General features: G+C 43.5%; 3 protein-coding genes across 8 annotated transcripts in view; 2 read left to right on the top strand and 1 right to left on the bottom strand.

The window, feature by feature from the left end:
- Positions 1–13,672, top strand: part of Pss (phosphatidylserine synthase 1 homolog l(3)77CDf) — a 33,478-nt gene extending 19,806 nt beyond the window's left edge. For both annotated transcript variants that reach the window (XM_084600832.1, XM_084600831.1), the window contains exons 10-13: positions 770–835; positions 2,467–2,566; positions 7,081–7,140; positions 11,587–13,672. In XM_084600832.1, coding sequence (XP_084456958.1) covers positions 770–835; positions 2,467–2,566; positions 7,081–7,140; positions 11,587–11,775 — 415 coding nt within the window. In that variant the 3' untranslated portion in view covers positions 11,776–13,672. The remainder of the gene's footprint in view (positions 1–769; positions 836–2,466; positions 2,567–7,080; positions 7,141–11,586) is intronic.
- Positions 13,673–14,585: 913 nt separating this feature from the next.
- Positions 14,586–26,286, bottom strand: LOC146190354 (zinc finger protein ZIPIC-like). 5 transcript variants are annotated; one of them, XM_084600837.1, is made up of 4 exons: positions 23,471–23,742; positions 20,302–20,713; positions 18,085–18,175; positions 14,586–16,041 (listed from the first exon to the last, which is right to left on the bottom strand). In XM_084600837.1, the coding sequence occupies exons 3-4, from the start codon at positions 18,143–18,145 to the stop codon at positions 15,701–15,703; spliced, it is 402 nt and encodes a 133-aa protein (XP_084456963.1). In that variant the 5' UTR covers positions 18,146–18,175; positions 20,302–20,713; positions 23,471–23,742; the 3' UTR covers positions 14,586–15,700. The 5 variants fall into 5 exon arrangements, 1 of the variants encoding a protein (XP_084456963.1); XR_014706538.1 differs by lacking the exons at positions 14,586–16,041; positions 18,085–18,175; positions 23,471–23,742 and adding an exon at positions 26,090–26,286 and having other exon boundaries at positions 19,668–20,713; XR_014706540.1 differs by lacking the exons at positions 14,586–16,041; positions 18,085–18,175 and having other exon boundaries at positions 19,668–20,713; positions 23,715–23,753.
- The window catches only part of oys (lysophospholipid acyltransferase 6), a 60,647-nt gene continuing 56,956 nt past the window's right edge, over positions 23,988–27,678 (top strand). The window contains exon 1 of the mRNA XM_084600830.1: positions 23,988–24,501. Coding sequence (XP_084456956.1) covers positions 24,415–24,501 — 87 coding nt within the window. The 5' untranslated portion in view covers positions 23,988–24,414. The remainder of the gene's footprint in view (positions 24,502–27,678) is intronic.

A 27,678-nucleotide genomic window follows, 5' to 3' on the forward strand; every position in this document is an offset into this window, starting at 1 on the left:
TTTCAGTGATACTCAAAACACATTTCATAAAGGTTGAGTTTTAAAATGCTTCAAGTGCTATTGATTTGCTGGACAGAATGACTCTTTTGATTGCTGACCTCCTTTTTTGTACATGTTTTCTGGCAAGTCATTTTGGTTGCCATTGTTTTCGGTGTTAGTGACACTAGCTTAAACATTTTTGTGTTGTGGAGAGGACTCAGGGGATAGCTGTTGCTCGTGTGCGTTTTCTAGATTTAATAAATAGCTTTTCATGGGTCCTTTAATAAAGAGCGATCATGTGTATGTAAGCAGTGTTAATGACATTTATCATACCAGCTGAATTCAGAAGTAGCATACTCAAGCAAGACTCCTTTCTGTAGCATGGTTTCTGCCATCTGAAAATCATCAGCTCAAGATTCCAGTTCTGGTAGCATATCTTCATGCCATCATTTATCAGGCATAAATGCAAGTGAATCGAACCAAGGCATGCTATCAGAACATGTTTAAGATTGATAGCAAAGGGTTGTCCTTAGCTATCAATTTTAAACATGCATGCCAATAAAAAGTGGGTTTTGTCTCTGGACAGTTTTAAATGAGCCGTTGTTCACTTTAGGGGCAACACTAGTATCTTTTCTCTAGGCAGCTTGTCTTGGTTCCTTGTATGTTTATACAGTTTGAGCTGCACACATCCCGCATAGGAGGAGGGAGGTTTTTGTTGCAGATAGCTCAATGGAGTTTAAAGAGTTCAATAAGTGCTGTTGCTCATTCTCTGGTTTCAATACACTTCCAGGCAATACTACAGCTATGTGACGGACACTAGGTGTCGACGGGTGGGCACCCAGTGCTGGGTGTTTGGGTGAGTGCTGCCCTTTGCAACACTGCTCTCAACTCCAGTTATTGTGTGCATGCTTTTGAAGCAGTGCATATTCTCTTTGAAGTGCAAAGCATTTCTCTTCCTTGCAGGACAGAAGCACTTGCTTTATTACTTTTTGTTTCCTCTTTCTCTATACTTCCTTAGTCATGATATTGCTATCACATGAGATGCTAGAGGATGTCCCGGAAATTCATATCATGTTCTAAATAAACGAGTTGTAACTCCGAGACAACTGCTACAGTGAACTCTCGTTAATTCAGCCTTTAAGGGAACAGAAAATATGTTTGAGTTAATCGAAAGTTCGCGTTATCAAATGAGCCTGACGAAGCTGTTGAAAACTGTTTCAGTTTGCAAGCCAAGCCAATGTTTCGACAAGTGGACTTGTCGAAACGTTAGCTTGACTTGCGAACTGAGGCTCCCCCTCAATCCTTGTTCAGTGCTCTTTCATATAGTTTAGCCATCTTCTTTCTCTCCTTCTACCTTGAAAACTGTTTATGTAACAGTAATTTTATCTGATGAACGCCTGCACAGTGGTTGTCGACATTTGACATTAAACCCAAGTGAGAAAGACGTTTTTTTTTCCCAGCTCCATCAAGTGCATTGCTTTGCGCGCACTGCGGGAATGTTGAAAAATTGTTTCAATATCGCAAAGTCCTTTACTACTCTTTTCGCAGTGCGACAAAGTAGTAGTCGTCCCCTCTTAACAAAGCAGCCCCATTGCGTTTTGAGGATGCTTCATCGCAAACGCCATGCGGTAAAGCATTGCCGTGAAGAGCACACTGCATTGAAGCTGCGACGAGACGAGTGTGCTGTTTCGGCATACTGGAAGCAGCATGTGGGTGCACACGAGATATGCACGAATGCTGCAACAGTGTGACGCCATCCCAAAATAAATACAGTGGCACACCATGTTGCATGCAATATGTTGTGGCTAGCTGAGCCATGTGCCCAACCACAGCCATGGGATGGCTTGAAGTTAAGGAAAGCGAAACCGAAACTATGCAGCTGCTTTATTTCTGAAATGTGGAACTTCCAATCGTTGTCGTACCTGCCATAGGACACGAGAAGGGCACGGGCACCACGGTTCCGTGCCGTTCAGGTTTGGGGAGGCCTAGTTTGGTGATCGCAGGTACGTAAGTAACACCTTGATGTAATCACCATCCGAATTAAACGGAGCAAATCCATCCATTTTCCAAATAATGAGCTTCCGATATATAGACACTTGGGCGTCAGCTGGGACCATGCTCTTAGTTCAAATTATCCAAATTTCTGAAAAATGGGGCCCCTGCTGTGGTGGTGCGGTGGTTAAGCCGCCCAACTAGTGCTGGCGGCTGCGTTTCGATGGAGGCAAAATGGGGTGGCTTCCGTGTGCTGTGCGATGTCATTGCACGTTAAAAACCCCAGGTGGCTGAAATTTCCGGAGAGCTCCACTACGGCATTTCTGATAGCCTGAGTCACTTTGGGGCGTTAAACCCTACAAACCAAACCAAACCATGAATTTACGAGGCTCAAATTAACGAAAGAGTACTGTTTAATTTTAGGAATTGAGATGTCAAAGAAGTGGCCGGGGTTTATTTTCTGCCTCATATTTTTTGTTTTTTTTTTCCTTTCAGGGCAATTATGCTAACCGAGGCCATAATCTGCATAAAATTTGGACTGGAGCTTTTTGCACAGACACAAATCGTGAACATTCTTCTTTGGGTCTTGCTTCAGGTAAGCAAGCCATCTTATTTTAGACATCCTGCTGAATGTGAATGAGGCATTGTGTGTCCACTTAGACCTTTTTTTAAACACAGTAAAATATTGTTAATTGCTCATTAATTCGGATCTCATGAGGCCAGAAAATGTTATAGTTATCATTGAATAGCCTTCGATTCTGCAAGAGGCCATTTGTGTCAAGGTAGATTTATTCGCCGAATACCTGGGCAATGGTCATCTGCTTTTGAGATGAAAGCTGCGCAGCGTTGATTATGTTTTGCAGTTCTGTCAAAAGGTTTGCTTTGTGCACACTGCTGGGAATGCTGAAGTCTAACTGCTGCAGAATGTTAAGGGGCTCCATAGCCTCTTTCACGAAGCAGTGCAGTAGCAGTGGAGCCCCCTCAGGTACTGCATTGCCATTGCATTGCATTGGATACCAAATGCTGCTTCTTGGTGTTCGAGATAAGGGTCAAGGGATGGGAAATGTAATACAGTCGACTCGATAATTCGAAGCCGCTTAATTGGAATTTTCGGTTAATTAGAAGTGAAGTGCTGGTCCTGTCAATTTTGCATGTAATCCTACGGAAGAAATCGCTCGATAATTCGAAGTCCTCAGCCAATATGATTGTTTAATTGGAAGTTAATTTTCAGTCGGGATCCTCGATTCGACCATCATTTTTTGGTAGCATGTGCAATTTTTAAGTTCCACAACAGCTCCGTGCTCCGCGTTGGTGTCATCGACACCGCAGCCATCCGCAGCGCCGCCCTTCTTGGAGCGGCGCGATTATTCAATGCTACGGCTGCCGGGGCCTCCAAGATCGGCTCCGGCAGGAGGCCAAGCGGCTGCCTTGCGCTGCCGGAGCGTTGCCGAAGCTGATCGCGGAGGCCAGGCGGGTGCCATAGGTGCGCGCAGCGCTGCATACTGGCAGTGGCGAGATTATTCGAGATTAGGCTTGCAGCGAATGTCGACTTTGTCGAGGCGTGTGTTGGTCGAGCGCCCTTGTTGCATTGTGCGAGTAGAGTGTTGGCTAGTTTGTGCCGCGGGTGATTCTACGCTTCGGAATTGTAGTCGTGCTGTTGATAGCCATGGCAAACCGTGGCTCTTATCGCACGCTCGACCTGGCGACGAAAGTCGAGGTATTGAAGGAAGTGGACAAGGGAGGTGCCGCCAAAAAAGACATTGCGCGGAAGTACGGTATCAAGCCGAACACGCTCTCCAACTTCATCAAGAACAAGCGCACCAATAATGAATGCATTTGATAACGACAAGTTCAAGACGTCTCGGAAGCGAATGCGTGCAGGCGCTTACCCAGAGTTAAAGAAGGCTCTGCTGGTTTGGATTAGCGAGGCCCGGAGCAGCAAACTTCCGCTCAGCGGAGATATCGTTGCGATGAAAGCCCGAACGCTTGCAGAAATGTTGGGGATCGATGACCTCATTTCGTCTGATGGATGACTGACGCGCTTTAAAGATCGCCATGGCCTGGTTTTTAAAAGCGTGTGTGGTGAAAAACCGTCCATTGACCAGGAAACGAGCAGCGTGGAAGGACGGAAAGCTGCGGTAATACCTAAGCGAATACAAGCCGGAAGACATCTTCAACGCAGATGAGACTGCACTCTTCTATCGACTGTTACCAGAGAAGACCCTGACGTTCAAGAGGCCGAAATCTTCAAGAGGTGGATAACCAAATTGGACCGCAAGTTTGCTGCCTCGAACCGCAAGGTGTTGTTTCTTGTGGACCACTGCAGTGCTCACGTGAATGTGCCAGCCTTGAGTGCATACGCCTTGCCTTTTTGCCTGCAAACACAACATCAGTTTTGCAGCCAATGGACCAAGGCATCATAAAGAATGTTAAGGTCCTGTACAGGCGGCACCTTCTCGAGCGCATGGTTTTGCCTATGGACAACTCCACAAAATACGAGGTGAGCCTGCTCAGTGCCATGCATATGTTAGCGCGAGCATGGGATCGTGTGAAGCAAGACACGATCGTAAACTGCTTCGGGGCTTGCGGTTTTGTGGCAACTTTGGGGGATGCCTCTGCAATTTCTTCGGAGGAAGCGTCAACAAGCGAGCTTGACGGCACTGATTTTGGTGACGCTCTTGGGGACATCAACTTTTAAGAGTATGTAGCCGTAGACAAGGCGGTCGAAACGTGCGGTGCGCTGACGGATAGCGAGAATGTAGAGATTATTCGGCCCCAGGAATCTACCCAGGACAGCGCCGACGACGACGTTGAAGACAAGCCGCAACCAAAGGCTGCCGATGTAGCTGCGGGCCTTGCTCTCGTGGAGCGCTTTGCCGCTGAAGGTGACGCAGAAGAAGCGTTCCGCCACATCTACAGCCTGCAGAACTTCCTTTCAGCAGCGCGATTCAACAAGAAGGAGCAAAGCAAGATGACCGACTATTTTTCTTAAGAGAAAATCTCGATTTCTTTACTAATAAAGATGCTGTTTTTGTGTTTTATGGTTAATTGTAAGTTCGTTTAATTCGAAGTTTTTTGCGGTCCCCGTGAACTTCGTATTAACGGGAGTCGACCGTAGCAAGAAACTTAAGCGGGAACGTGTGCTCAGAGAAAGATGGGAGGGATATGTATAATACAGGACTGACTGCAGTAGCCATTGGACGTCCATCTGTCATTGATTAGTGGAGCCCTCTCAAGCGTCCCTTGCCACTGCTGTCTACAAAATAATGAAATCCAGTGTGCTTGTTCTTGGATGTAAAATGTCCATTACAGTACCTTTTATTCAGAGTTTGCACAGACTTTTGAAATAATAGCCTTGATTTTCAAGAAACTGTTCCAGTGGCCCTTGAAACTTCTTAAACTTTGGTTCACTTCTTAAATTCCTTGAAAGCTTAGAACCATGTTGGTTTACCTCTAAAAATTGAAGCTACAAACTAAAAATTCCCCTCACATATAACAGTGGAAGGCAGAGGATAGGAATAGATCGAAACAACCTGGCACATGACCGAAGCAGAGTCAGGTGAGTAAGTGGGTGGGTAGCCGAGCCATGGAATTGCGAGATCTGTGTACAGCCAAATACATGTCTTGCCAGAGGATGATTTTTGTGGTAACGGTGAGTGAGTTGGCACTGGAAGGTCGCCTAGAAATCTTAAAGCACATCTTCATGTTATCTTCATCCAAAAGCAGCTGTGGTATTGATGGCTTTATGCACGTTGAGAAAAAATCGCCTGTACGAGATTGAGAGAACGCAGCAGGAAACAGAAAGTCAGCAGGCACGTCAAAAAGAAAAGCCCTGGAGCTTAGTGTTTAAAAAAAAAAGTCCAAAAAATACTCATATCTTTGCGGCAGTTACTGTTATTGCTTGAGGATGCCGAGAGTGAGATTGAAGTCGGTCACCTTGTTAAGGCGAGCAGTTTCTGCCAAAAGACAAGGGAAAAGGAAGAAGACATGGTAGATGGAGAAAGGGTCAAAGGATTCTTAATCTGTGTGTGATCCAGAAAAAGACTTTTTCTCCCTGGTCATACCCCTTTGTATCCTTGAAATTGTGTAATTTTTCTTATAAATGTGTGCAGACCATGCTTTATATATATGGGCTAGCTGGGGCTTTGTTCTAAAAAAGTGATGATGTTTAGCAAAAAAGGAAACAGAAAAAGAGACTGAGAAACTGGCATACAATATACAGTGTGCTATTTCTCACACCATAGATCCAAAAAACCTGCAGAGGTCCCTTATTATGCCGCATCACTGTTTTGGTATGCCCTCTGTAGGCCTGTATACATCTGCATAGAAGGGTTGAGATGATTATGCAATTGGGTAGAGAGAGGGAGGGGGGGGCATGCAATCAATTATTTTTTCTGCAACAGGAGACACCATGAGAAACAAGGAAAGTATGATTTGTTTTGTCTGCGTGATTATGTTTATGTGCTGCCAGATTGTACTTGTTGCATTTGCAATATAAGGTTAAAACAACACCACATTGTTTATGGATATGAATAGTGCTGAATTTGCCCGAAGCAAAGAAGCCACTGTTAGTCCTAACACACTGTCGGAAAAATTCTAACCAAAGCAGCTTTGATTCTCAAGTAAACATGTGTTTAGTAGAAGAGACCTTTGAAGGACTTGGCATTCTTTCATGATGGTACGGACTGTGTACAAAGAACAAAGTGCTGCCTCCCACCCCCACTTTTTGCTTTGGGCACTGTTAGTGCATTTGTGAGAAAGCGTGTTTTTTATGCATATCTGATGATATGCACAGTCATGACACTGCCTTCTAGTTCGTAATTTTCAGCCTGCCAAACTTTTTTTTCACACCAATATTTGTATAGAGAAGTCATTTCTGTTATTCAAGTGGGTTGGTAAATGCTTTTGAGAATGTGCCTTGCGTGACCACGTAACAGTAAGCAGTAGCATTGGATTCTTGGTATGAACTCTCTCGTAGAGTGATGAAGAGGCTATTGGGGGGGTTTGCACCTGTTACTGACATTTCTTTGCTGCAGACCTGTTACTGACATTTCTTTGCTGCAGAAGGAGAAGTCCGACAGTCATGTTTATTTTATTGCTTTATTTCAGTTCGTTATGAGTGTGGCCTGTGTCTACGGATGTGTTCTGTTTGCAAAATATCGAGGAAAGGTAAGGCGCAAGAAGTTCAACATTTCTCTAGTGGTATCGTGTTCTTATATGTGAATGGATTTTCAATGCGATTTGTACTTACATAGTAAAAGAATGTGACAAGGGTAATACTAACATATTCTAATAAATTTACTAGCACTGAGTTCCTTGTGGTCGAGTCACATTACTGTGCTTACGGCAAAGTTAGCCTCCATCACTTTCTGATATAGGCAGCAAACTATCTCAAATAGAGTGGGGTCAGTCTAGTTCTGATCAAATCTTGTATGGGAAAGATGGGAGATAATTGAGGAAATCTATGCACTCGTGCATTGCCGACATGCTTGAAGCTGTGTTTTGCAGGGGTATCGGCAGAAGCATTTGACATTATACTAGGGACTGCAAGTTGGCTGGTTCAGCCTCTAGATTGCGAGACTGCACACTATCGAAGTGCAAGGGATTTGATACAGGTTTCTTGGTGATGGTGCAGACAGGTTCATGCTGGCAAAGCAGTTTTTTTTTTTTTTTTTCGATGTTTGTCAAAATGCATTTGTGATTATGTACGGGCTCGACTTTTTGGTTTTCATTTTTCGAAGATTTGGCATACTTCTTTCAGTGTTTATTTTAGAATTCATGTTTAGCTTCTTTCTCTTGCCACATTGTTTTTATCAAATTTTTTCTTTATAATGTATGTGGTAGCCCTCTGTGCTCAAATGTGACAATTTTTCTTGACTCTTTCTTTCTTTAGTTCAAAGAGCTCATTTACATGTATCAATACAGTTCTATCTGGTTAGAATGAAATTGTAAAGATAAATACTGGCTATCATTACCTGCAGTTTTCAGGCGAATGCAGTAAAACCCCTTTGACAGGAATGTGGCAAAAAATTTGTGTTATCCAAGAAAACGTATGATTTCATATGCATGTTTTTGAAAATAATGTTACCTGTTGATTGAGACACTTTCATGTCATATATTGTTCTCTAGCTCAAGTGCCATGATTGTATTAGTATTTCATATTGCCTACTGATACCCTTATGGGAGCATTTGAGATGTGCAGTAATAGCAATAAATAAATAAGTAAATAAATAATAATGCAGATTACTATATTTCCTGGTGTAAGATACAAAGCTAAGAAAGTAAGAACCGCAGAGGCTGCTGTTGAGTTTACTGTGGAGTATTGCGAATGTAGCTGGTCTGCAGTGCATTGTCTTAGCTGTGTTCTTTGGTTGTTATTGTAGACATTCCTCTCTGCGCAGTTCATTTTAACACATCGTTAAAGGCCCCTTTCATAAAATCCGGCATTGTCGCCGTTGTGAGCAAAAAAATCACGGGCATACCTCCGGCATGTGACATGGCTGTGCATGGACTGGTCATCAGGTTGTGTGACGTTATAGCAGCACCAGCTAAAATATAGTTGGCTTAGCGAATTTTTTTATATCAAGGTCAGCTACTGGAACAAATTCGTTATATGAAGAACAAATGCACGCACTTCGGATTGCGGAACTTTTTAATATCGAAGAATTCGCTATGTGAAGGTTTGTTACATCCAAGTTCCACTGCAATAACTGGACATGCAATGATGTTTAGGGCACATCCGGGTCGCAGGGTGGAATGCTGTTATTGTGAGAAAATGTAACCGTTGGAGGCAAATGAGTGAGCCATGAGGCAAAAATCTGTTTTACAGTAAGATAGTTTGAATGGGCCTTTGTATAGGCAGTAAGCAATGTTGTATCATAATGAGAGAAGCCATGTGGCAGTAGTTCTTAGGAGGGGACTAGTTTGTTAGGGCGACAAGACAACGAATGCCTGTCAGCTCATATTTCTGCACCAGTCTAAGAAAACTAGTACGACTTTTGTTTGTGGGCTGTGGACAGGTGGATGATAGGGTCTTCACTGCAGACTTGGGTGATTGTAAGCATGTGTTCTGCATTGTTCACCCTGAGCAGCCACTGGAGTTTTTCATTGCACAGTAAAAAATATTTGCCAATGATTATGACATCCGGTAATGCAAAATTTGAGCACAGCTCTTAACTTAATATTAGTTTGCAATATGTTGAAGTAAAGGATTTGGTAGAGACTTGTTTCTGCCTATGTTCAGTTAGAGCTTACTCTATATTTTCCCACACAACCATCCTTCAACTGGCACTCTGTATTTTCCCAGCTCTTAATGAGAGGTGCCATATGACATCTGCTGCCACTGCCGTCATGTATCATTGACCTCGCCTGTGCAGCACCCAAGCGATGTGGTCATGTCTCTGGTCTACACAAATATATCTCACCACGCACAATTTGCACACTCTTTAAGCTCTGTCTTTAATGGCGTTATGTGGCCATGTTAACTGCTCAAATTTATGGTTCCCCTTTAAGGATTTACCTTTGAGATAGGTAATACACTTTGCTACTCCCATAATCACTGCTCCCTCAGTTTGTGTCCTTATTATTTGTCTGAAACATGCATAGCAAACAGTTATCTACCGCATTATGTGAAAGATCACTTTGCATGTATGTACAGGGTATCCCAGTTAACTTGGACCAAGGCTTTAAGCAATGGCAGTGGGCCCCAGCTCAGTGAAACCAATTCAGAGTCGCGTATGCTAATGTCCTGTAATTTTTTCGTCCACCAAAATTATTAATTAGGACTAATTAGCTATATTTTAATTCAATGCCTTCAGATATAAAGTGTCAATACAAAAGTTGTAGCTCTCCTTTAAAAATGGCTACCTACGTTGTTTTCATCACGCTACGGCTTACGCGGCCCTATATTTATAGGCCTTTAAGAAATGCTGTCACGTGACCAGCTGTTATTTTAAATCTTTTGCCAAGCGCGCACTACCAGTTTCATCATAGAGAGAAGGCCCAGAAAGGCAGATTTTGTTATCTCGGACGCATCTCGAGGCCTGAAAGTGACGCTGCTGTCTCAGGGAAGTATGTTTTTATTGCGTCAAGCATCGTTTTCGGTCGGTAAAATTATTGCTTTATGTGAACGCTAGTTCGATGGAAACAATGTAGCTAGCCATTTTTTCGAGAAGAACTTCTGCATTGACACTGTTTCTCTCAAGCCAGTAATAAAAAAAAGTACCTAATTAGTATTTGCTGATTAATTTAGTGAACAAAATAATTACTAGACATTAGCGTAGGCGACTCTGAGCATCTCTAAATTTGTTTCACTGTGCTAGGGCTAACCATATTTTTTAAAATCTTGGTCCAAGTTAGCTGGGACACCCGGTATAAAAAGCCCCTTTTTTACAAGACCATCATAATATCCCTGCATGGGATAAAGGTTGCATGTCTGAACCAAGATCCAAGTGTCCCGAGTTCAATTTCCATCCAACTTTCCCATTTGGCAGCTGCCTACTTACTAGGTAGCAATCTATAGACCTTTGCATCGGACGAGGAGGAGGTCAGAACACCTTTTCTCTGGGCTGTTGCAAACCGGTTCCGCTGCCGTTTCCTCCGTACTGGCATCAGGTGCACACAACAGTCCAGTGAGCAATATGGAGACGCCCAGGGGGCCCTCGTTGCAGAGGTCTATATGTACTACCATGGCAATCCGTATGATCTGCCAACTGCCACGTACCAGAGGCATGTTCGGGATTTTTCCCTCACAGTGCGCACTGCCATTGCCGTACCCTACTCCACTGTCCACCTTGCACTTCCACCTTTCCCTTTTCTACCGTTGCCCTTCTCACTCTTGAGCCCCCCTTCCCTTTTATTCTCACCCTTCCGTGAGCTGCATTTCTGCACTATCGCTATAACCTTCATTGTAGTCTCTCTTTCGCTCCTTATAGATCCACCCTCAAGTTGCGCAATCTTCAGCCCTCATCATACCCACATTTCATGGTAGCCTCCTTCCAGGCTGTACCCACTGCGACGCCATTTTGTTGTGCATTCCTCCACTCTTGCTACACAGCCCAAGCCACTAAGCCACCCATTGTCTCTAACATGCTCTGTCCGCCCCACCCTCCCCCACGGGAAGGCCTCACTGCAGTGGCTTAGTGGTGAGGGCACTCAGCTGGCCGAGCCCAAAGATGTGAATCAGATCCAAATCCCTGCCGTGGCAACCGCTTTTTGATGGAGATGAAAAGCAAGGTGACCATGTGCTGTGCGATGTCAGTGCACGCTAACTCGGGTGGTCAAAATTCTCAGAGTCCTCATAGCCTGAGTTCCTTTGGGACGTATAGGTAAGCCATGGATAAACCATGTGAGCCATAATTGTGGAAAGAGGATGCCCATGTTTCTACTCTGCTACCTACTGTGACAGGTGGCATTTAATTCTGCTGCTACCTGGCATGGCTGGCAGATGGTGTGTTATGCTGACTACACCAACAAACCAAACATGCCGCTAACGACTGTGGTGCATATTCAAGGAATGGGCGCTTAAGAGCTGTGCTCTGACACTATCTTGAGGTGCTTTTATGTTTGGTTTGTGCAACTGCTTGTGCTTAAGGTTGAACTTCTTTGTTTGGCCAGTACCATGACGGTGAGGAAGTTGCGATGGCCAATGCATGGACGCAACCTGGTGATGGTGACAGTTGCAAGGCGGCTGCTGCACCTGAAGCGGGCGACGCCGTCTTGAAACCAGCCTTGTCATCAAACGACCACACTGTGAAGAGGCGGAAGCTGAGATTGGCAAATGGATCCCCGCAGAGCCGCCGCTGAGCTCCGTGCTTGGGCGACTTTTGTGGCACTTGTCATTTCCTAACCAAAGACAGCGCTGCCGGTGGACACCGTTTAAACTCCAGATCAACGAACCGAAGCACTTTGTTGAACAAACTGCTCAACTCAACCCAGAAGACAGTGCTTGTGGCTGCTGACAGGAACTGTGACTGTTCTTTTCTTTTTTTTCTAATATGGCAGGCACATAGAGTTGTAGGTGTGCAGAGTGGCACTTGTGTTTGTGTGCACACAGCTTAGGCTTATACAAAGCCGCTGAAGGGAAGTGAGCTCCTTCAATTGGGAAACGTGACAAGAGCAAAAGGAGAAGAAAAGAATGCTCTTCAGGAGGAGGTGCAGCAGTATAGTAATGTCATTTTTTTTTACAGATTTGTTTTATTTGTTCTCGTTACTGTTTATACTTTTCAGCTGATATATGTCTGATAGTGCAAACGTCTGCTTTGTTTTCTTCTTTTGCACGAGCAGGTGCCCTGAAATGACAGTGTGGGCTGCCTTGATGTGAGATGTGCTGCTGCTGTGTGCGATGACAAAAGCTAGAACTGATTGCAGCAGCATAAAAATATTGTGTGGATAAGTTCCTTTGAGAAAGGAGAATGCAGAAGTGGCAACATTCCGCTGCTAATACTAGCCATGGTATTTTTTTTAAAGCAAAATATGTGAGTAATCATGACTACTAGTCATCGAGTCCATTGCATTATAAAGCTCCATTATGTTGGTGCAATATCTTACGTGGGCATTCATGCTAGACAGAAAATGCAAAATTCTCCTCGTCTGACATGTAGAAAGCATGCACATTGGAGCTGTTCAACCTAACTTTTCTGGGCTGTGTAATTTTAACAGCAAGAACTTGTGCAAATCGTGAGTGATGCAAGGCTCTTGACTTGCTTATTGGGGCAGCTGTGTTTTTGTGCAAAATGGCCTCATGTGTTAGGTAACACTCATTTCTTCGTTAATAAAATCTGCATTGGGAACCCGCTTTGTGCTTTTGAGCATTAGCGTACTATAAAATGCTGCACTTTCATTGAAGTCCAAAGCTGCTGTTCATAGAGAAATGGCATGCAGATCATTTGGAAACTGTTCCCTGTTTGAAGGCACTAACGATGGCTTATTCAATATTTTTGTGGCATTTGGAGCATAGTTTAATTTTGGCCAACACAAGTTTCTGCCAAATTGCCAAGCTGTTTTCATTCACTTCTGACAAGATGTTTAGCAAGCGGTGCACGAGGCATCAATGAGTGCACCAAAAACCCTGTACATGTTACTGAGCGCAAATTGTTTGAAATATCTGTATCTGGCTTTTGTGCAGCAGTGCATGAAATTTGTTCGTGATCATACTGACCCTTGTGTATTCAGCGAAGCCTTATGCTGATGTCACTGTTTCTGTGGTTCTTATTCCAGCATTGTGTCTACTGTGGCTTGCGTTGTTGGCAATGATGTCACGTGGCTTGCACGGATGGCTTAGTTCTTGGCTAGTTAGTGCATCCTCTCTTGTTCAGCATGCCTTTGTGATAAAGCCACATGTCAAACCAAGAGAAAAATAGATACCGAACAAAAAAAAAATGTGCCATTCTGTGACCTGTCCGGTTCCCTCTCATAGCTTCATGAACTTGGCAGTCACACGAGACGATACGTTGATGCAGTGTTACTTTGGGAACTGATAGGGCACTTTCTGCATTGTCAGTGGCCAGCGTATGTCTTTCATTCTATCCTCACAAGGTGTGAATAATACCTAGCACCACAGACTGTCTAGAGCTTAGTCGGAATGTGACTGTGTCACTTGTGCTCACCTCTATGTTCTTCCTTCTCTCACATTGAGCAGAAAAAAAGGAAGGAGAAGGAAAGACGTGCTGTGCGGAGGACAAATAAAAAGTTATATATCGTCTGCTAGGTGCATTGTTATAATGAACTGATGCCAATGTTGTGTAATTTGCATTTTTGCCTCGTTATGCAATTTCCAGCAAGGTTTAGTTTTTTTTTTTTTTTTTTTTTTTTTTCGGTGTGCAGGCTTTCTTAAAGTGGCAGATTCCAACAGGTCATAGGGATGTCATTGGTTGAAAGGGCTTTTAAGCCTTTTTAATGTATTCAAGTTAAAATAGGCCAAGGTTCTGGGGCTATTTAGAGCAAATTAGTCATTTGTCTGCTGTAGGCCTGCTGTAGGCACATAGTCCTAACTAGAAACCGTGGCTCAAAGCTGTTATTTGCTGTCATTTGCACGAAAGCATATACTCAGCCGCTGAGCTTTGAGGCAGTTGGCGCCACCAGCTTCTTATGCATTTTTTTGCTGACACAATAACTGTGCGAGTATGCCTGGTCTCCCACAGTTTTGGGTGCTTCTGAAATTCTCTCCATTAGTAGATGATTACTTCATTGGTGCAGTACCAGTAATTTGTAATATGTAATTATGGGTAAGAATATATAGTATTTTGTTTGTTTACCTGCTTCTGTAACTTTGGCATTTGGCTGCTGATTCCAAGATAGCAAGATCGAGTCCCAACAGTAGTGGGCCTACTTAGACTGAGATGAAATGCAAAATTGCCTTTGTTTTGTGCCATGTCTGCACAAATTAAGAAACATGAAGTAGTACAAATTAATTCAAAGCTTTTCGCTGTGGAAACCTTCACAGCCCATGCATCGAGGCATTAAACTTGCATGTTAATGCTGTCATCTGCCCGTGTAGCATGCAGCGACAGCAGGTGCTGACCACGCTGTAATGCTTTTGTCAGCAATGTTTTCTCGTTACATACACTGAAAAGCGCTTCCCTTGGAATAAGCCAAGATTATAATTGTACCTTTAATCACATTGTAGAACTCCGATGTTAGTTCGCCTTGCATTTTGCTTTTCTAGTGAATATTTTTTGTATTGATAAGTTGTTTCAAAGTTGCACTGCTGTTCCTACTTTCACCACAACATTTGCTACTCGTGAGCCACCTAGTTCTCCTCTTCCGCAATAGTATCAATACTGCAGTGGTACAGCACTTGAAAGCATTCGCTATTTGCCGTAACCGTTCGTCATATTCACCTTTCTTCTTGCTTAATGCACTTAAAACATTCACAGCTGCAATCTCGAACTGCTTTATTAGTCATACTGCCATGTGCACCGTCAAGTTAGCGTATAGGTGCCCTATGGGAGCCAGAGCTCCGTGCTGGCTTTCCATGCACCGCTTGCACTTGTATTGGCAAAATGCGATTGAATGGATTCAAATGCATCTGGATATGCAGTGCTCAGGAAGCGACACCTCTGCTTCATTAGGAACTCGGACGACTTGTTTCACCTATTGTTCTTCTGCATTGCTGGATTTCCTTTTTGCCGAAATGCATATATTTATTGAAAAATAGTCTTTGTATCTACAACATGCAGTTTTGCGAAAGTTGTCTTTAGGTGGTAAAATGAAAGTATTATTGACTTGTTGCTTTTATAACAGATGGCACCACACATTCATACAGCCAGTATCATGTTCACAACTCGTTGTATAGGTATTGGTGCAGCTCATGTACACATACACTGGGACTGCATTTTTGTCAGAACAAACTGAGACAGACAGCCTAAACTAAGCTGGTCAAGCGAGCATCTGCTCTAACCACTGCCACACAAACATAACACTCGCATTCAAGGGTAGTTTCTTTTTCTCACAAATTGGATGTTTCTGAGAGCAAGATGACTGTCCTCTACTTTATTTCAAGTTAGAAAGTTGGAATCTATGCCAACTCTTGAGCACACAACACCGCTTTCAAACGTATGTATCGGGATTCGGGCACTGTTGCACCTTAACAGAATTTATGGAGCACTCAGTGCAATGTGCGGACAATGCTTTACTTTTACTACAGCTGCTTGTTTTTTTGTGATTTCTGACATTTACTGTTTCCTCGGAACATGTACAAAGTGAGTGTGAGGCAGCAACACCAATATTTTTAGCGTTGCTGTAGCAGTGCTGCCCGGGCAACAATTTCAGCATCCTTTTCAGCCATCCTCTCATGTGCTTTGAGGTGGTCCAAAAGATTCTTCTTGCGTGCAAAAGACCGTGGGCAAAGCGTGCACGAGTAGCATGCCCCCGTGTGGCTGCGCTCGTGGCGTCGCTGGTTGCAGCGGTCACTGAATGCCCTGCCGCAGTGACAACACGCAAACGGCCGCTCCTTGGTGTGAACACGATGGTGGTTCTGCATGTGGCTCTTGTGCTTGCTTGTGTAGCTACACAACTGGCAGCTGTACCACATCCCACACACCTCCTGCTGCTGCTGCTCTTGCCAAGGTCCTGAAACGTTGGAAAGTTCTTCCATGCATTGATTACTGGATAGCAAGGAAAAGGAATAGACGAGATAAGGTAAGTGCACGTCAAAATTGTCCACATCATTTAGTCTTCTTTTCCATCATTTTAGAATTGGAAGAGTGTTATGGCATACTATGTATGCTCGAATACATTCAAGTTAGGTTCCGAGTCTCTTATTCACGAACATATTCTTGCATGTACGTAGCCCATACAGCACACAGTAAACTGTAGCAGGACACAAGTGGGGCCCTGTTCCAAAGACCCGACCATGATGTAAAAATTTATTCAAATTATTCAAATACTTTAAAGGCCCTCTTGATGAGGGCCTTTAACGAGGTACATGCAATACTCTTGACAAAGACTGTAACTGCTTATGAAATAAAGAATATGGCAGCCAACATTGCCTATTAAGCCTTCTCCAGTTATATATCTACAACTGACACCATTTCTTAGCGGCTGTAGGATGTTGATAGGTTCTGCGACAGGAAATCTTTTGTACCTCTCACAGCCTCAACAATGTGCAATGCCTATTGCTACTTTATTGGCATCAACTCTGCGTGCAGTATTTCTTGACAATGCATTGCACCATAATTATGTTGCTAGTAGAGTGTGGACAGCTTGTTTACTTCATGTGTGACCCTTAGAGATGCAGGAAGTGTTAGCACCATTATTATGCAACAGCTAAGGTGTCTTACCAAAGGTTTCAGTAAAAGATTTCCATGATGTAACCACATTACATTTGTCTGCTGCTCAAGCTTGACAAGCTCACATAATCTACTATTCTGGTACTGATCTCTCGCGAGCCAATCATTTGAAAATTCTGCTAAATTACCACAGAGTCCCTTTCAGCAGTTTACGCACAAAATGGGCTTTCAGATACCAAGTGAAAACTTGTGCTCTAGGTCATCATCATCATCATCAGCCTGACTATACCCACTGCAGGGCAAAGGCCTCTCCCATATTTCTCCAGTTAACCCGGTTCTGTGCTAGCTGCATCCACTTGACCCCTGCGAACTTCTTAATCTCATCCACCCACCTAACTTTCTGCCGCCCCCTGCTACGCTTTCCTTCCCTTGGAATCCAGTTTGTTACCCTAAGCGGTACGAGTTTTAGGTATGACGGCCCTAATGAACAACTGAGCATTAGATTGTCATCCATGCTTGAACACACAGAAAGCAAAATGTGCTCCAAGGATGCCCCAGCTTTTCTACTTGCCTAAATATTTCATCTGTCTATAAATAATTTGTATGCAAAGCCCTTTTATGTATCAACGGACAGTTCAGCTTCAGTGAACTTGTTGAAGCAAATTTGTTCAGGACAGACTAGTAGATACTATTATGCCACTTCACATTAAGTCTTCAATACACAGAACTCACAAAACACATTCCTTTCCAAATTCTGGAAGTCAAGATGAAGAATGCTCGGACTCAAATTTTTTAAAGCAGCAATCATTATCTTACTTTTAGCAATCATTATCTTACTTTTTAAAGAAAAACCTAACATTAGAAACAAGGCCAGCTGGAATCCAGGAGTGCTTAAATTTGCATGGCAATAATGCTTTGCATCAAACTTTATAGCTGTTGCAGATCTGAATTACGAAAAGTGCCGACAAAACAACCAAATGATATCAAAGTTTGTGTGCAGTTCAGGTGCTCAATCACCATCTCATTCAATCCCCTTAATATTAATTTGTTCTTAGTACCCTTATTGCAAATATACTCCACTTTGGTGCAGTCACCTGAACAGTGCATTAATTTTAATCAACCTCAATTTCGTTATTGCTGCCACATTTAGCTTTGCAGTAAATGAACAACCTACTGGCCTGTTTGAAGCTAAATGCTGGGTCAACTTGAGATCAAACAATGATATAATCATCCCTAGCGCTGTTTAAAAAATGAACTTGACAGTATGCAAAACCAAATGCTGATACAGCTTTCACTTAAGCTGCCAGCTAAGTCCAAAGTGGCAATGAGCAAACAGGAATGGAAATGACAAAAAGTAAAATGTGCAGCTTTTAATTTCATTCACTTGAAACGTGCAGACTGACTGCCCTGGCATGCTTAGGCACGGCAAGAAGACACAGCAGCATCTGTTGCCAACAGACATGTTGGTACGTTTTCTGCAATGGTGAACAAACAAAAAAACGCCACTTCATCAGTAATGCAAAGAAACGAAGAACAACGTAGGAATTGGCAGTTCTCTTTCTGTACCATGTCATGACAATGCAGATTTGCTCAAGTAACCTTTAAAGTGACTCATAGATGCTTGTTAAAATTTAAAATTTCTATATCTGAGAGGGCGACGTAGTACCAAGCAACCCAAGTGTACTGACGATGCTTGAAGTGACCAATAATTTTGTGCGTAAGCGTGTTGACATAAACATTATAAGACGTAAGACCACTCGTTTTCAATCAATCACAACTACAGACATAACTGAAGGTTTTGTCTTTCCTAATGAAGACATGGTAGTCAGAAGCGGATCAAACCCTGCCCCTAAAATTGATTCTAGCATACCTCTGCGAATACATAGCAATAGAAGAGCAACAGGAAGATGACCTTCAAGTTTGGAAGAAAAAAAAAACAAAGAAAAGGAATTTCAGCAGCACAACAAATGCACTACTAAGCAGACAGCCTGCATCTGCTTCACGAGTGTCGTGATTTAAAAATACAGGCACTTGGAAAGTTGTAACATGTCATGCACATCAGCAGTTAGTACACAGCTTCACAGCTTACAGTGCAAAACATAAGCATGCGATTTTGTGCCAAGGTAAGAAAACACAAACAGCATGGAAACCGTTGCTTACACTGAAAATAGCAGTTAACACATCAGGGGTGCAAAGCAAGGAATAGAAAATATGACAGAGCCACCACAGAAGCTTTTTCAAGTGCTGCATGAAAGTGGAGGCTATCTAGTGTATCCAATGGAATGTCCCTGATCTGTAAATGACTGCGAGACTACTGTCCCCACTAACATAGCTAGGTCTTCCTCATACTGTTTAGAATATAAGCTCTTGACTCGTTCCTGTTTTGCACCATATCCAGCGCACACTGTAAGAAAGACTTTGAAGACAAAGGGTCAGCCGTGCCCAATCATTATCGTTGATCGCCCACGCACGAGTATAGCGATCTGCCTTGGCTTCTCCACGTGCATATTGTTTCTTGATCATCAGTAAAACACGTATTGAAATATAAAAGAAAAGTATTTTGTGTTTCACCTTCTAAGCCTAGCTAATGTGAAGCGCTTATTGCAAGCAAAAATGTGAAATGCTCATGGGGTGATCTGCTAGCAAAGACATTCCATGTGGGCTGTCAGTGTCAAGCCAGCTTACCTAAGTGGAAGGGCATGAAGCACAAGGCAATGCACACAGGTGGACTTGCACTGCAGCTTTAGGCAGTGTTTCACACAATGTTGCAACTTGTGACAGCATGCCATTGAATATGTGTGAAATAATAAATGTATAAAATAAGAAACCAGTGATTAGGTGAGTTGCAAAGCACATGCACATGAACGAGGGTCTGCAAGAGGAGTCGGCGAACAGTAGCACTGTTACATCATACCCTTAAGGATGGAGTTTAAATGCTGCCCCACTGCTTCCTTTCCCCCCCCCAGTTTTGTACACGAGTGCAAAAATCTGTGGATAACACCCCCTTCCCCATTTTTGTACATGAGTGCAAAAATTCGTGGATAACGCCCCCTTCCCCCTATTTTTGTACATGAGTGCGAAATTCCGTGGATAACCTGAACAGCACACTGCAAATGCATTCTCAAGCCAGTGACATCCATGCAATTTTGCCACAAGTCTGAATTGATGGGCACCTTGAAGCTGCAGCATTTACATTCGCAGCACAATGGCTTCAGACTAGATGAGCACTGCAGGCACTGCACATGCCTGCACCAGACCTTGTCTTCAGAAGTAAAGCTTTTGTAACAAGGGAACAGCCATGTCCTTAATGTAATACACAGACCTTTGTCCTCAGGAGAAGGAAAGCCTTTGCAACAGAGGAACAGCCATGTCCTTAATGTAATATACTTCAATGCCCTTTTGGCCCTTTCTCAGCTATCAGGTACATGAACATTCCTTTTTTAAGAGCTATGCCATTAAATTTCAGTCGTAACTACATCAAAACTTTACTAATTTTTTTATGCCTCACATGACCTGAGTGTGCAAGTTGACGTTGCTGCCACCTTTTGGGTGTTTGAAGCACCAAAATAGCATGAAAAAAGAAAATGAATTAGAAATTTACTTGGAATCAGTAGAATTTTGCAGATACAAGTGTCTCGTGCACCGTTCCAAAGCAGAGAATATGCAACCAAAAACTTAACACACTAGAGTTTAGTTCACAGAGGCATCACGGTGGCGTCTCTGCGTGTGACGTCTTAGGTGAGTGGATTGAACAAATGTCATGAAGCAGATGGGGCAGCGGAATGGCCGCTCGCCTGTGTGGACCCGGGTATGCGAGTTGAGGTTGCACTTGTATGAGAAGCTCTTGGGGCAGAACTGGCACTGGAAAGGCCGCTCGCCCAAATGCACACGCTCGTGCGGTACCAGGTGCGAACGTTTGCAAGCCGCATAGTCGCAATAACGACAGTGGTAGAGGCTCCCTTGCAGTGACGAGCTATACTTGACTGCTGCTGGGCGGCCAGGACGGCCCGCTGCTGGAAAAAAAAAAAGAGCATGTCTTGCTCTTTATGCATGACTTTTCTACAAAGCAAAAAGCTGCATCAGCTACGAAACACGCAAGTATGAAGTAATGCTACAAATGATAGCAGTGCATCCCTCCTTCTTACGCTCAGGTGCAAAAGCTCACACATCCTTGAGCAGACTACAGCATCAGCTGACGCAGAACACAATAGCAGCTCTGTAATATGATACTGAAGCGCAATACCCAAATTCAGCTTTCAAATAGCAGAAAGACCATATGACCGCGGTCGACAACACTGCGCTACTTTAGCAGTATGTTACTAATAAAGCTGTTCTGTTAAACTGCAACTCATTTCAGACTGACCATATATGTATATGGTGTATATGAAATAAATCAAACAATGGTTACATAAAACAAATTATGACAACATTGAAAAACCAAAATAGTACATTCTATTCTAAACCACAATAAAATTACAGCTAATTAAGAAAAAACAATGCGCACTCCAACTATTTGATGCAGAGAAAATGAAATATAACACAGAAAATCACTTGGGCTTTACAAGTACTGTACAAAGCATGGCATCGAAAAACATACATTAACAGTGCTGAAAGCTATTCTTTAAATGTTGCGAAAAGGAACAAGTTTTTTAAGGTGCTAGCTGAATTGTGATTTCACACAAAAACTAAGTGCTGCTCTGTCCAAAAAGCTGCAATTATCGGAGTTTCAAAACATAGCTGTGTTTGTCTCTGTTTGCATTACTTGATACATGATGCCCAACCAACTAGCCTGCCAAAAGGTTTCAACCCATAGAACCAACTTCACAGCCTGAAAAAAATCTGGAACAGCTAATATACATACACATCAGGCATTTTTCATAAATGAATAGACCACAGATATGTGCAGCCATTTCGATGTACAATACACACAAGCTCCTGATCGTGCAAAAAAGCAACTGAATGCCCTAAAGCTCTGAGCATGCTACAAATTTATCCATTTACTGACAAGAAAACAATTATGAATAAGACCTCAATTCTCATTACCTCTACACGGAAAGCTATAATTCACAGTCCCCAAGGCTTTACAATGTTGTAAAGCATGCAAAAGCAGCACAGAACGATCTTGTCATTCAAAACCCACAATTTCAAATTTCTTGAAGATGCCTTGGATAAATGGTCAGGTATTTCTTTGCATGTTTGAAACATTCTGAGTTGTAAATGACAAGGTGGAAGAGCCAGTATTTTCTTAAATAACAGCACAGCATATTCATGATTATTAGCATTAACTTTTCACTGTTCATTCTACCAGGCTTGTTCACTATGCAAGGCAGATATCTCAAATTCACACACCATGCATGTACAGCTGGCATTTGTTGTGCATACGTTCCAGAATGTTCTGGGTTCACTTTCTTGCCTTTAATGCCACCCACTTGGCACCTAAGGTACCTAGAGGGCCCGCGTAGTACTAGAACAATGACCGTTGCACCAGGCGCAATATTGCATTCTGTTCAGAGTACTTCAGAGAACTTCCTACGTGATTTCCAATTCAGCCAACATACCCTTCATCAACTTCCTTTCCAGTAAACAAAGAAAAACAAAATTATTCAATAAACAATTCAAATAAAATGAAAACCAATTAGAACCAATTGGGTTACAATTGGTTTCAACTGTGCATTTGAAAGTGCCAGATTTTTTTTTTTTTTACTGGGATCTTTTGCCTAGCATACACTGTGGCAGGATTAGACTTCCCCTTTGAAACAAATAAAGATATAAAAAAGTAAGAAACATTCAGTTTTCAATACCTGTTTTAACTAAGAAAGGTCTGTATTCTTGGATAAGCTATGCAATTTTAAGTATTGCTTGCTTCATTACTTATGCTCCTTCGCAGACCAAGAAGCATCGCCGTCTCACCAGCTGCTAACTTAGCACTGTTTGTTCAATCAACCCCGGCAGTTAGTCGGTTAGGTTTGTTATTGACACAAAACTCTGCATGGAATACATGGACAGTTCAGCGGTTATTTTATCACTGCATGAAAAGAACACTTCCACTTAAGGTTTTGTGCATCGTCTACCTCGTTCAACTTTATTACTTTCTTAGCAACGACAAAACTTGTCGACAACACAGCTCCAAGTACCACTACTTGAGCGCTAACTGCTCGTAAACTAGTTCCCGCTGATAAAAATGCCGAAAATGAGTCTAAGTTACTTTTTACCTCCCCCCCCCCTCCCCTTCCCAAAAGCAACATCAGTACATTATTTTCTAAAATTATACCTAAAAAAAAAAAAAGAAAAGTCAGCCAAATATAAAACGTAATTTCCCCAAAGTTCAATGACTTTCCGCCACATATCAGAGGCAGGGGCGTGGTTAATTTCACCTATTGCCTATGATCCCAAGAAAAAAACGTTTTAACACTGTACTACTACAGAGCGACAAAATGCATAACCAAGATAATAAACAGCCAGCGATCAAGCAAACCGACAAACAAGACTGAGCACACCAAAACGGGCAAACGGCAGTCTGCAGCGCAGAAAGTTGTTTGGATATGGTCCTTAGAACCTCAGCGAACAAAGGCGAGATGCGAACCCATTTTTCAAAGCTCCTTCTAGAGGTCTACCTGAAAATAATGTCCGTAGAAAAGAAATGAACAAACAAGCATTTCCCATAGTTGACACAAAGCAGGTTGAAAGTGAACCTTCAGTAAAGCTTCGCCATTATCACTGACAAAATGCGACAGCATGTAGAACAAGCTTCACAGATAACGCAGGATTACCATTTCCACTGTGCTCAGTGTTACAAAACAAAAATGAATATATATAAATGCTCTGCGGCAACGTTTTGACCACAACCGCCGAGATATACGCGCACGGCTGCTGATAGCAAAAAAACTGTCACATGAAACACTTCGGATTATATTTTCCGACGAGCGGTGTATACTATGAACAAAAGGAACAAAAGAGGCAGTAACCAAACGACTAATAGAACGCAAAGCACGCTTGTGAGCAAAGTCTTCCTACAACGACAGAGGTAAAGTGTACTTGTTCATGGAAGCGGCCATTTTGCAACGTGATCATTACATCGATCGGGACGCCGTGGCGCTAAGTGGTCGCTCCTTAATTTTACTGCAGTGCGCAACACGTTAGGCAAACATAGTTGTTATAAACCTAATAAATGCACAAAAACTTTTTAACGAGTATTGTAGTAAAAATGCAATATTGAACTTCTCAGCATGTTTGCAAAATAACGAAACCGAAACTGCTATAGCGCGCATGAGAGCGCTCAATGCGCGCTAGGCGAGATTCAAGTCAAGACGGTCAAGAATGGCGACGCCAAAGCGCGTCGCAAAAGGACGCCGTGAAGCACCGTTGCGCACGATCCGGCCGCCGCCGACGCTGGGCCCGGCCGCCGGAAGCAGGAGGTGACGGGGCAGCACAAGGAACGTCGACGCGGGCGCGCCGGCAAGAAGACCACATCGCGCCGACCAGCGCGGCCCGCCCCTGTGTCTGGCTGTGATCGTGACGCGCGGTGCGCTAGCTCGACTCGGCCGCTGTCAACATCGGCGGCTGTGCGCGGAGCCGCGACCATGTGTTGCCGCCCGAGGCGGCGGATCATCGTAGCGGTGTCGTCAACGCGCACGGCAGCGCAAGCTGAGGAGTTCTGCAGAGGCTATTTTTGAACCCTCCATGCGCCCAGAACGCCGGCTGCGGACCCGTGGCGATGGATCTCAAGTCGGAGTCGGACTTTTACGTTGGATGTCGGGCATTCGCACCCGTCGCCGCGTACTTCGGACTCAGTATTGACAAGGTAGGCGACCCTCTGATGAGTTTGTTTAGTTTACTGTTTTCTGCGGTCTGCATCGCGATCAAGGAAGTGGCGTGTGAGTTTCGCGACCGCTGGGGCAGAACATATCAGTGACGCTGCACACGAGTCTGTCGTGCATGAGAGATGCGACGTCTTGAACAGCGCGGGCCGAGAAACATAGGCTTCCAAAAGGAGCGATGCATATCGTTTTGCGCACGGGCATGTATGTTTCGCTCTTTGATTCGGCGCCAGAGACGTATACGTGTTCGCATATACGTGCGAACGTTTGAAAGGAAGTCGTGTCTCAAAAGAAATCTGCTCATGTGTTTACAAACATGCGACCGCACCCAGTCTTGCCACACCTACGCACAACTAGAGAAGTCGCAAAAAAAAAAAAAAAAAGTTTAAGATGTGATTGGGAAGGCACGCCCACTCAGATGCGTACGCGAAGTGTGTACAAAATACGCGTGGGCGTGACCGACATGGAGCGCTTCTTCGGTTTCGCTTCTTCAGTTTCGCTTCTTCCTCGGAGAGTCCCAATGTTTGAACACCGCACTGAGACAAGCTAGACGTTGTATTCATCAAAATCATGTACGATAATACTAACTATAGCTATAGGTTTAGTCGGTGTGTGCGAACTTATTACACACGCAGTACATCTAGAATTATTGCAATGTTTACATTAGCCACTGCTAACAGCCAGTCCATCTTTTGCGTTAACTAGTTCTATTCAATTCATATCCCCGTCTGACCACTTTTTTTGGAATGAACCATGGAACCAGAATGCACGCGGGAAAGCAGAAGAACTTGCGATATATATATATATATATATATATATATATATATATATATATATATATATATATATATATATATATATATATATATATATATATATATATATATATATATATATATAATGACTGTAGGTGCACTGCTCAAGTAACTTAATAAAAGGACGAAGCGCACCGAACAGCGGAGCTATCGGCAGCGCGCCCATCCTCGCAGGACCATCACGCGTCTTCGTCCTCGAAAAAGACTCGTCGAGTACGTAATGCGTGACATGAATAATGGATGCCATTTTGTAGTCGGCGCCACTTGGCGCTCATTGTTTCCGCCGGGTAGACCAAAGTGCTAAGCAAGCGGGGGCCTTCGCGGAGCGCGTGCGCGTGTACTGAACACAATGGGCACCTGCTGCTGATACAGCTCGGCCGTTGGCTCGCCATTGTGGCGGGCGCGATGTCGGTTGTTACACTGCACGTTGGCGGAGTGGTGTTGTTATAGCGCAGATTCCTTGCATAGAGTTATATTGTTTCAACAGCAGACAGCTCTTCCCGTAGCTCGAAGACTGGTCCTCATTGTCGAGAGATTGAGGGCCGAGCGACTCCAAGATGGAACAATTCGCGTGCAGGAACACAATAGCGAACTGTGACACGCAGAGTAGATTCCCTCCTGTATTTTTGGGGGTGGGATGTTTATAACTTGTCCTACGTACTTAATCACAGCAGCGCAAAAGATTCAAATACACGAGGCACATTCACTCCCGCGAAACCACTGGGGCCTGTTCTTTGGTCGCGATAAAACCATTCACCTTTTGAAGAGTCGACGTATGTCGGACATGAGCACAGCTGCAGAATGGGGTGAACAGCGCATCGAGGCCGGCACGTGGCACCTGTTTCCGTGCGTTGACCCGTAGCTCCTGAAAGACAGAATTGGCTGTCGGCACGAGCACATAGGTTTGTGGTAATAACACAGATAGAAACCGGTCGGCAAAGTTTATATAGCGCATTTTTCTGCTGCTCGGTATTTGTCTTCCATCTCTATGTCAATACAGTGTGCTTAAAACATTACGTACGTACGTTTATCTTCTCAAATAAAAAAAAAAAAAAAGGTATTTGATGAGCCTCTGTACTGTCAAGTATGATTTAGTTTTGTCCGCTAGATCAGCTGTCGAAAAACAGCGGTCGGGAACATTGATTTTCCAACCGCGTGACATCCTTTAACGCGTAGCGTTAATTAACGTGCCGCGATCATTACCCAGAAAATACGACGTCGGCGTTGTGGCCGAAACATCACGAGCATGACGCTGACAGGTGTAGTTTGCACGTTCCATGGCCGGGTTAGATCGTGGCTAGCCGGGTACAAAGCTGGTGGGTGGGTTACATGGCGTCACCAGATCACATGGCATTGCAGAATTGGCGGGAAATTTTAATTTGTGTAGCTTCTGTAAGATGGGAATCGAATCGAAAACCTTGGTACAGTGTCCTTGGGTCCGGGATCAGCCACGCCTAGGCTCCGCACACACGTTTGTACGGTTTGGTTAAAGGGTCTCTGTCTGTGCTGTGTGGTCTTTCACGACTGTATACGCTATAATGAACACGTGCGAGATGAGCGAAGTGCAAATTAAGGAACTAATAATTAAGCGAGGATCCGCAAATGGAGCCATTAGCGCGGTCGCGTCGTACACCCAGGTAGACCCTTGAAGGGCTCGAGACATCAGATTTTTCATTTAGCATACGTTTTCTTTTTTTTTGTTTTGTTTTAGATCTATGCGGGAAACATTAGCAAGCATGTATAGCAGCGTTAAATTCGGCTATGCTCAATAAATAATTTGTATTTCTTCCGCCACACAGTTTCGGTTAGTGGTTGCCGAATGAAGGTCCTGATGCCACAAGCTAGTTAGAGATCACGTGACGCGTACAAAAAAACTCGAGACTCTTACGGCGGCTGGACAAAGAGCTATTATATTTCTTTGTGTGGCAAAAGAAATGCATTTATAAATTATATAGAGGGCATATACGCGAATGCGTGTTTATTACTGCCTCGCGCATAATTCTAAAGCAGAAATGTAGTAGAAGAAAATTGATGCCTGTACTTGTTTAGAGGCAGGGCTTAAGTATCCCATAAATATTTTGCAAATGATAGATGCTGTTCATGCAATTGGCGGCCTTGTGTCACTTGAGTGCTGATTGATTCTGCGCTATTTTTTGTTTTCGGGTGCTTTAACAGTGCCGGAACTTAACTTTAGCGTGATTACTGTCCTGATTGTAGACCAGGCTTTATACTCTAGTCACAAGAGACGCTTGTTCATTTGAGCGAAACGTATGCACCTAAGGAAGGTAAATGTCCCCGAACAAGTGGCACGCTCTCAAATTGCCGTAAGTGCACTCGTTCGCCTCC

The sequence above is a fragment of the Amblyomma maculatum genome, chromosome 4 (genome assembly GCF_055883805.1).
Source record: "Amblyomma maculatum isolate TAMU_Amacu chromosome 4, ASM5588380v1, whole genome shotgun sequence".
In the NCBI taxonomy this organism is placed as follows: domain Eukaryota; kingdom Metazoa; phylum Arthropoda; class Arachnida; order Ixodida; family Ixodidae; genus Amblyomma; species Amblyomma maculatum.

Excerpts from the sequence above, each read along its gene's own strand:
- LOC146190354 (XM_084600837.1), bottom strand. The coding sequence starts at position 18,145 with ATGCTGCTGTGTCTTCTTGCCGTGCCTAAGCATGCCAGGGCAGTCAGT. Across the intron at positions 16,042-18,084 it reads AGTCAGTCTGCACGTTTCAA|GACCTTGGCAAGAGCAGCAG; the intron begins GTGAATGAAATT and ends CCAACGTTTCAG.